The 10,559-nt window shown below is 44.8% G+C and overlaps 1 protein-coding gene across 1 annotated transcript in view; it reads right to left on the reverse strand.

Moving 5' to 3' along the window:
• Positions 1-8,807: 8,807 nt before the first annotated feature.
• Positions 8,808-10,559, reverse strand: part of osbpl5 (oxysterol binding protein-like 5) — a 37,308-nt gene continuing 35,556 nt past the window's right edge. The window contains exon 22 of the mRNA XM_080841479.1: positions 8,808-10,429. Coding sequence (XP_080697605.1) covers positions 10,294-10,429 — 136 coding nt within the window. The 3' untranslated portion in view covers positions 8,808-10,293. The remainder of the gene's footprint in view (positions 10,430-10,559) is intronic.

Here is a 10,559-nt window from a genome sequence, read left to right on the forward strand (position 1 = left end):
GTCGTTTTTAAGAGTAAAATGACACCCAGGGTTGCATGGGAAAGTAACTCAATGAATGTATAGAGGTGGTTTCTGGACACATTTAAGTATATATTCTTTTAACAGACTTGCATACCTGTTCTGATCTGATCATTTGAGTTGAATACGATGCATACCAATTGAAAGAGTGAAGAGAGGAGAGCGAGATGGAAGTAGACGCGCACACACACGCATGATGAAGAACTACATTAACACACACACACACACACACACACACACACACACACACACGCACACGCACACGCACACTTGCACACTTGCACACTCACACACACTCACACACACACACACACACACACACACGGAAGCATGGAAGTATCTTTTTTTTACTTTTAGTTCCTGCCAGACCTCTTTAATAATCCTTCCTCTCAGTTTCACAGAGGACCACTTTTCTTTCATGTTTTATGTTTGCACAGAAAAGCACGAGCATTTGATCACAGACACAAACATGCACCAACACCACACACACACACACACACACACACACACACACACACACACACACACACACACACACACACACACACACACACACACACACACACACACACACACAAACACAAACACAAACACAGAGAGACAAGCTATGTCACAGTAAATGAATCTGCCTAAACCCATGTTCCACAGCGCTGTGCTTGTAACACTACCCCGCTGCTCATATTGGCGGGGGGTTGTGGGTCGTCGTGTCTCAGGCGGGGCACTAAAGGAGGAAGGTGCTGGGGGCAGCTAAAGGGGAGCGGGGGCACGAGTCACTGGAGACCCCTTCAAAGGCCTATCACCGCACCGTGGCCCCTGCGGAATTCAAGCCTGTCCAGGAGCCGAGAGGAGACGGCTGTGCTGGGGCCGAGACCCCTATGTCACTCGCATCCTTTGTGAGTTTGCTGTGTAGTGTGTGACTGCGTCCGAGTCGTTTGATGTGCTTGCATGTTTGCTTACATATATGTGTTAACATGTTGCCTGCCGTGTCTGCGTGTATATGTCTCCGCAAGCATGTATGCATGCCTGAGAATGGGAGTGCATCTGTGCATGTGTTCATATATGTGTCGGTGTGTTTGTATGTAGCTGTACAAGCATGTGTGTGCTTTTTGACATATTAGTGTATTTAGCATAATGGCGGTATGGGTATTTATATACAGCTTTCAGTATACGTAACTTTCCAAGTTTAAGGTTCTACCATGAATGTTTTTCACCCTGCCCCCTTAGCTCTATGAAAAGAGTCTTTCAATACAGCCCCACTGTCTAACAGTTATGAAGAGCTCTTGTGCGTTTACGGTCAGATGGACTAGCTCCCATGTAATAATATACTGTGGAGCTGACCATAATGTCCGGTCAGCTTAAGACAGGGATTTGTGGAGGAACAATGGCCGCTCTGTGATGGGTATGCGTCATGCCCCTAGATCCTCCGGGCCACGGACACCCTGCTTGTAATGAGGGGGATTTCTGCATGGTCGACAGAATGTTTTTACGCAAGGTCATCGCTCATTTGTCTCATCCTCACACACATTACACACATATCCTCTCACACATATGAATTCCTTTCTGAAAATGACATAAAGGAATTTATGGCGGCCATATCATGGCACACTAAAAACTCAAGCACCAGGCACTTGTGATCACATAGTCATATAGTGAATAGATTGAAAAGCCTTAAGTATATGTTCTGAAACATTCTATTCAAGAAACAAGACAAAAAAACCTTGTTCATGTGTCAATTTCTACACAGAAACTATGTCCATGTGACACTGTGATTTGTAATGAGACACAAACCAATCAGCTTGGTTAATTTTTCATTAACACAAAATGTTTCTTGATTTGAAAAAATAATGAAATCAACATTATTTAGTAAAAGAAAAACCTCTCTCCAGTTGTCCCCGCTGAGGCATGCTATCCTCCTGAGTGGCAAGCTACACCATGGCCAACAGGCGGGAGCTAGACTAAATACCCCTCCAACCTCATCCGGTTGGAAGTCCCCACTTTAAAGGAACATGGAAGTATCTTTGTTTTACTTTAAGTTCCTGCCAGACCTCTTTAATAATCCTTTCTGTCAGTTTCACAGAGGACCACTTTCTTTCATGTTTTATGTTTGCACAGAAAAGCACAAGCATTTGATCAGACACAAGCACACACACGCTGATAGTCTTAAATGCTTCCTCCCAAGACAAACATGCACCAACACACACACACACTCACACCCACACGTGCGCACACATACATTTAACTACCCACACATTCACCCACACATACACATAACAACCGCACCCACACACACACAACCACCAACACATGCAGACACACACACGCACACACACACACACTCACACACACACACACGCACACACACACACACATACATACACACACACACACACACACACACACACACACACACACACACACACACACACACACACACACACACACACACACACACACACACACACACACACACACACACACACACACACACCAGACATATCAGCTGTGGCTCCACCACCACCATCACAATTCTATTTATCAAGCTCACAACAGCTGCTTTTGACAGCAAATGCCGAGAGAGACAGAGAGAGAAAGGGGACAAAGACAGACAGAATGGATGATGAGGAATAAAGAGGAAAAGAATGAGGAGAGAGAGAGAGAGGAAGGATTATAGTAAAAGGAGAAAAAAAGAGTATTGAAAAAAGTATTGATGCATAGACTGATTGAAGCCAAAGCGAGGAAGAGAGAGACAGAGAGAGTGTTACTGTGTGTGAGAGAGTGAGAGTGAGAGAGAGTGAAAGAGAGGTAGAGAGAGAGAGAGAGAGAGAGAGAGAGAGAGACAGTCTGTGTGTCTGTGTGAAGAAAGAGAGAAAGAGAACTCTGAGGGGACCCAATCAAACAGTTGCCAGCAATGAGTGTTAAATGAATGAGACCTCCTGCAGTTTGATGACCACATTGTGCAAATGAATGGGGACTATAATGCGTCTGCAGAAAGCCTAACACTGGCATGAGTCTGACGAGAGTACTGTCAGTTGGTCTCATAAGTATGAGCTCAGGGCACCTCAAAAAGCCAGGCAAGTGATCACTGTCCCAGGGGGGACCTAGGACCTCCATCCCTGCTTGGCCTCTCAGTGTGGACACATGATGGCAGCACTTCGATCCCATTCAATTCTCTCCATGGGGTCTCCATGGGGGGTTAACTGCTCTATCTCTAAGCACATGGCAGTGACACAACTAGTTCTTGGCCGTGTCAGTTCAAATCAAATGCGGAATGTTTACATCTGCTACCGTTGATTATACAGTAAATACGTTGTGAAATGAAACAAAAACACACCACAGTTAAATTTGTATTAGTATTGATTGATTCACATCGATATGAAAGGATTACATGACTAACAACTGGTGAAAAAGTAATATGAAAATATTTGTTCACTGAATTAGCGCATTCTGTCCCAAACAGTTGCGTTGCAGTTTATAAGTTTCAGTTTCGCTTTCAGTATTTCAACGTGAATGAGAGGGAGCACAAGAACTGAGCGTCTAGCAGCGATTATCATATCATAGACATATATGATGCATGTATATGTCTGTGGGCACGATCTCAAGCACGTGCAAAAGTTGTTGTTGTCCAATTTCAATCTAGTTTCGAGAGACACATGCGCGCCCAGTCCAATTCCCAGCGGAATCGAATCGTGTGTCCAGGGGTTTACATCGGAGTCCAGTCGGACTCAAGCTGGACACAATGAATCTAGTTCTGGGGAGTCACATGTGTCCAATATCCAATTTAAATCGGACTGAAATCGGAAATTGGACGCATGTGTCCACACTGACTGACAAACACATCCTGAGACAATTCTAGCTGGCACGTCTTGTGTCGTCTTGTCTGTCTGCAGAGAGTGTGAGCAATGTGAGAAATGTTGCATCGCAGTTATCCGACTGAGTGACTGAGTGGAAGGAGCTGGAGTCGAGAGAAAGAGAGAGAGAGAGAGAGAGAGAGAGAGAGAGAGAGAGAGCTGAGAGAGCTGGCATGTCCTAGAAACAGGCCCAGGCAAGTACCCGCCTCTGCAGGCTCAGCCCAGACTTAAAAACCTCATGGCACGCCAGCCCTGTAATCGCTACGCTGCCATGCTGACATGCGAGGGCTGTCTGCAGGCAGGACGGGACGGGACAGGATGAAACGAGACATGTTGAGATGAGAGGAGATGAGACGAGGGGCCGTGAAAGGCTACCCACACCCATCCCTTGGGAGTCTTGAGCATACACCTGTAGGGGAGGCTCAGTGCTAACTGAGTCACTCAGGTCTAACCTGTGGGCTCCAGGCCTTTGATGAGATTTGGGATGACAGGTTACAGCCAGAGGGGGGTCTCACTCAGCCCAGACTCACTCAGCCCAGGATGTGCCAGAGACATGACCAGCTCCATTGAGAGAGTGTTTGATGTTTCAGGTGCGAGCTGGACCACACAGGTTTTGAAATTAGCATGGACAGAGAAATCGTCAAAGAGCCTGTCAGATCATTGCAAGCCCACACCCACCTGCAGGAAAAACGTCTAAATGACAACTTCATATGAACACTTCTGTCTGAATACAAATCACCTGACATATATATCAAGCCCAGACAATAGACCATGTACCACCTAGATATTCAGACTACATATAAAAAGTAATGTTCATAGTCTTACCAACTCTTGGTGATTTAACTATTTATTTCAGATAACTTGACAAATACAAACCCAAATACAAAACCACAATAGGGAATTTCAAGTGACTTTGAGTATCCATAATTATTTTTTTTGTTCAAGACAGAGTTCACCATCATATAGGTCATATGGTTGCAGGTGTGGCCATAAGAGATTCAGTGGGAGTATGGATTTGTTTGTAAGCGTCAACTCCCCTTCAACACTATTCATTATATTTCATTATAACAGTGATCTACAGCCTGTCAGCTCCTATATTCAAATGGCACAAACAGAATCACACCCTCAGACTTCCTGACTTACACACACACACACATACACACGCACACACACACTCACACACAGACACACACAGACACACACACACACACACGCACACAGACCAACACACACACACACAAACACCCACAGACACAGACACAAACAGACACAAACAGACACACACACACACACACACACACACACACACACACACACACACACACACACACACACACACTAGCTTCATAAAAACAGACATAAACAAAAAGGAGACAGTGGTGGCCTGGTCAGACCTAGCACTCGTCTCATTCATCCAGTGGGACATGCCTGGGCAAGTCGCTTGCTTTGTCTTTTTTTGTGAATGCTCAGGAAGTGTTTGAATCCTTACGACTACAAAGCAAATATCCGGAGGAGAGAGGTCGTCTCTAGCCGACACGCCCCAGGGGTGAGGGAGTGCAGAGTACACCTCTCTTAGTCACCTGCTCAGGTGCTGTCTGACATTGTTCTCTGTAAACTGGGTGCGATGAGTAATACTTAGCCACTGACTTTCACTATCACTGTCTAAGAATTTACCAATTTTTAAATTAAGAATTTTTGTGATGACTGAGACTGTTGCTCTGGCAAGTTGAAGCTTATTGATCAGAAGCGTATTGATCAGAGGTGTATTGATTGACGGGGCTACATACAGTGTTAAGGAAGTGGTGACCAAAGAGCGATCTCAAACGGTGAGAAGGATGCGGAAGTGACTGAAATAACAACATAACCAACCACAGACAAATAGGAGATGTCAACTGTGGCTTTCTGAACGCAGTCAATCACGAAAAGTTAAAAGTTGATCAGTTTATCCTAAAATCAGAAAGACAGACACCTGCAGAAGAGACCAAGCTGAAACTAGAAGTGTTTGTATGGAGAAGAAGGAATGTCAGATTCGAAAATGACCCCTCATTTTCCTGCAGGAATCATATTGCATCAACACCCCAATCATCCAGTGGACAGTTGCATGCCTAAGGCCTGATCCGAGCCTCAATAGGGAGGGGTGTGTGTGGGTATGTGTGTGTGTGTGTGTGTGTGTGTGTGTGTGTGTGAGATGGAAATTGCGGGGAGACAATGGCTCTCTTCAGCCTGCAGGAATGTCCCTTAGCTACTGGGTGAGCTCAGATCTTCTGGAGTATTTTCACATAGGATGTTGCTATTACACAGAGCGATGCAGAGAGGCCGCTCCATCAACACACACACACACACACACACACACACACACACACACACACACACACACACACACACACACACACACACACACACACACACACACACACACACACACACACACACACACACACACACACACACACACACCCCTGATCCCTAGACAGACAGGAACCAAGAGAAGGGGCCATATGTTGAGGTTAAGAAGGGTTAGATGGTGTCTTCTCAAAACACCCACTCAAGACTTGACTGCCAATAAATTGTATATATTTCCCTCAAAGAGAGAGAGTGAGAGAGAGAGAGAGAGAGAGAGAGAGAGAGAGAGAGAGAGAGAGAGAGAGAGAGAGAGAGAGAGAAAGAGAGAAAGAGAGACAGAGCGGCACCTTTGTTAAACAAGGCGGGTGGTAATACACTGAAATCCAATACTTCCTCAGGTCTGTTTGATGTCCATAATGGGAGAGGGCTTATGTTATTGCCACAGGGAAATCACACAAAGCCACCTACAAATGAAAGGCCACACAAAAAGCCTTGAAGGAACCAGCAGAGGAACCAAATCAGGGGGCTGCCCTTTCAGAAATGGCCGTGGCCCAGGCAGAGATAAGAGCCGCAGTGGCTTTCAGACAAGCACACAAGTGGGCCTTTGGAATGCCTTCTGGCGGACATGACTGGTGACCACATGACCTAATTTGGTCCTGTGGTTTCAGAGTGCATCCGGCGCAGGCACACACACACACACACACACACACACACACACACACACACACACACACACACACACACACACAAAGGTCCAGTGTGTGCGCTCACACTCTTTGAGAGCCGTGGCCGAGAGTCACCAAGCTGGGGCCAAATCCTCCAAGACTCAGCCAGCCTCCACCCCAGACTCCCCAGGCTCCTTCTGTGAGAGTTCTGCCATCACGTCATCACCCTCTGAAAACTCTCTTCAGTTCTCAAATGCCACAGCAAGTGTGAGAGACAAGACCCGGTGATGTGCACTTAATCATGCTTAGAATGAGACTTAAGCTACTTGTGTTTTATTAAGGCCAATGGGACGATAGGTTTGAATGTTGTACAGTTAAAAAGAGTTCAACGTGATAGAAACTATGTGCCATTATAACAAAATGATGTATTATTAACTACAATCACGACTTCAGGCTGAATTTGTACTGTAAGTAAATAATGGAACCCTGTCTCTCTGCATGATTTGAAAAATAAACGATGCATAATATGAATTTATACAAGTTCAGTTTAACCAGAGACCAGTGAACCCTATCAGCCAGAATCAGACATCTTGTTTAAACTGGAGACAGTTTTACTCAGGCCCTGAGAAGAAGCACAGGGCACAGAGGTGAAGCCATTTCAGTTATTCCACCTCTGTCAGAGGTGGTGACAGGTTCACAGGTCAGCTATTCACAGAGAAATTCCTGAAGCGCTCTTCTGATTGTGTAAAAGGAGAAGCAGGAAGACAAGTGCTTTTGTTTCAGATGGCAAGAAAGGAAAAGGGTGAAATGACTTTGCTGGTAGAAATATTAACCCTAGACAAATCTCCTGTTTGGATTGAGTGTAAATGATAGGGGAATAAATACGTAATACATAATTGTCACAAAAATGATAAGAAACAAATAAGCAGGATTTAAGGTATTCACAATATTGTTAGAAAATTCAAATAATAATAAAAAATGATTCTGTATTCTGTTTTCATAGGCCAGTGCATCAGTCATTCTTTCTCATTTCGCCATTGTTATTTACAGTGTGAAATACCCTTACAGGTTATTATCTTCGCTTGATAAGAATGGATGAGTATGACTCAGATTTCTTTGATAGGGCCTGTTTCGTTTCCATAGAAACCATTGCCTTGACAAAACTGAGACACACACCATACAGTAATGGAGGGAGGAAAGTAGTCTGCGCTCATTCCTCAAGCATTCCTTGGCAGGCCCCACTCCCAGTTGCCCGGTCATGCCTAACGGCGGGGCTGGTCTCAGAGGACCCGTGGTGCCCACGCGCTGCCAGTGTGGCACAGGCTCACCCTGGCTTTACCCGCCCTAGCGTAAGGGATTGTCACTTGAACAGCAGCCCCTCACACCGCCTCAGCTGCCAAACTAATCCCCGTGCCACCAACATGCCCCCTCACACAGACATGTTCTAACCCAGCCTCACCAGTTCCAAAGGGGTCAAACCAAACTCTAACCAGAGTTACATCTAGAGAACTTTACATTGTGCTCTGAAAGCGGCCAGACTCTGACTCATGGCCTTGAGCCAATGTGTTAATGAGTAGCAGACTGACTTCACCAGAGCCTGAGGGGGCAGCTACCCGTCATGGCTGTCAGAGACTCTTTAATGGTTTTCTGCTCACTAGTGCACTCTGGTGGAGAGAAAGGGGCACAGTCACACACAATCGAATGAGATGACCAATCGAATCATTACATTCTGGTTGTCATCTCTGTGTTTTACACTATTCCAAATTAAACTTTCTCCTTTCCACATCTGTCTCACAAACATATTGCAATAAGTGCTCCTCCTCCATTTTTGATCAGTGTTAACTTACACTAGGAAAGCAAAGTACTTCATGACAAGAGACAACAGGACAGATGTGTGAATCAAAATGTAAATTTTTACTGTAGTGCTGTGGGATGTGATACATATCAGAACAGTGAGATCATTTCTGATTCGGTGTTGTTACAAGTGTTTTCGGACAGTTTGAGGTAAAAAAAAAAAATCAGTGAAGAAAATAAAAACCAAGAAAAAAGTAAGTACAATTGAGTTGGCATCATTCAGTCTTAATGTCTCTTCTCTTCTCTTCCCTTCTCTACTGTGCTCTTCAGGACAGGTAGGTTTGATGAATGACCCCCACCTGATTGTCCTTTCCCACGTTGCTTCCTCTACACATATTGCTCATTGTAAGTGTGTGTGGGCATTAAGCTACACATACACATCAATTCTCTAAAACACAGTGTGATTAGGAAAATCAATAAATACATTCTTGATTTTTTTGTCAAGTGAAACATACCATGTGGACATTTGGACAAGTATATACATATTTGATTATCTTTATTATTTTTACAACCTTGGTGTACACCTGTTGACTTCTTAACCTACCTCCTTCCTTGGACAACAGGCTTCAACTCATTAGTGAGTGGGGCCAATGTCTTCATAACCCCAAAACATCCTTTAAAGCTTGATGGCACTTAGTGGCTGAGGTACAATACTTCCATCAGCGAACCCCCTTGGTGAGTTGGCATCAGTCTTACACCTGATCCACCCTTTCTAAGTTAGACTCAGGGTTTGGGGTGGAGGGGTTGGGGGCGCTCAGTTTACATTCCTCTGAAGAGGATCTCACTACGGACTTCACCCCCACTTCAAAACCTTTAATCTCTCTTCATCCGAGATCATCTTAGAGGTGACAGAAAAGGCAAACATCTCTCTTCCTTGCTCACGGTCTCCAAATGTCTTTGTGTTTTATGTAAAAAAAAAAAAAAAGAAGAAAATGAACTTGTAAACATGTGCTCTTTTTCATTTAGAAAATAACACTTTACACTATTTTGGTACTTTGTGGTATTTTGAGTGACTGTACATGTACAGAAAAAGACACTGAATTGCACTACTTTTTTTTCTTTTCTTGTTGTTGCTGATTTCCACAAATGTATGTGTACTTCCATTTGGTTTCAGCAATAAGGCCAGAATTCAGGAGTACGGGAGAACAGAAGGGTTTCACATCTATACATACAGGATTTAAAAAATAATATTAAAATAAAAATGTACCATTTAATACACTCGCACAGAGACATGAGAGTTCTCTCACACATATGTGCTTAGTTAAAAATGATTATCATGTTCAGGTCTTTCAGCTCTTTGACCTCATCCTTTAGCTAAACACAAAGAGTCATCTTCCTCTGAAGTGCTTGTTGCCATGGCGACAAGCTCCTCTGAAAAGGGGCGGAAGGTGAGTGGATGACTGTGGCGGCAGTGAAGGTGGCCGTTCTGCAGCTGCTTTGATGTGTGGAGTGGTGGTGTGGCTGTGTGTGGGGAGGTGTTGGCTGTGTTTATTGCTAGGCACCGGCTTGGCTGCGTGACCTGCGACCCCTTGACCTCTGGCCCCCGAGGGTGGTGAGTGAACAGCTCAGGTGTAGACGTAGTTGATGAGCAGCTGGAAGAGCAGCAGCATGCAGAGGATGAGCCAGTGGCGGCCGGTCACGGCCACGCTCTCCTCCGCCGCCTGCCGCTGGGACAGCTGACGACTCAGGGAGTACAGGTTCCTGAGGGAGGGAGGGAGGAGATCAGAGCACTGCTATTGCCTAACATCACCACCATTTTAGTATTTAATGGAAACACGTTAGTTACACATTCACTTCAACAAATGTATACACATGAATGTATACACATTAG

Source organism: Sprattus sprattus, assembly GCF_963457725.1.
Source record: "Sprattus sprattus genome assembly, chromosome: 7".
In the NCBI taxonomy this organism is placed as follows: Eukaryota; Metazoa; Chordata; class Actinopteri; order Clupeiformes; family Clupeidae; genus Sprattus; species Sprattus sprattus.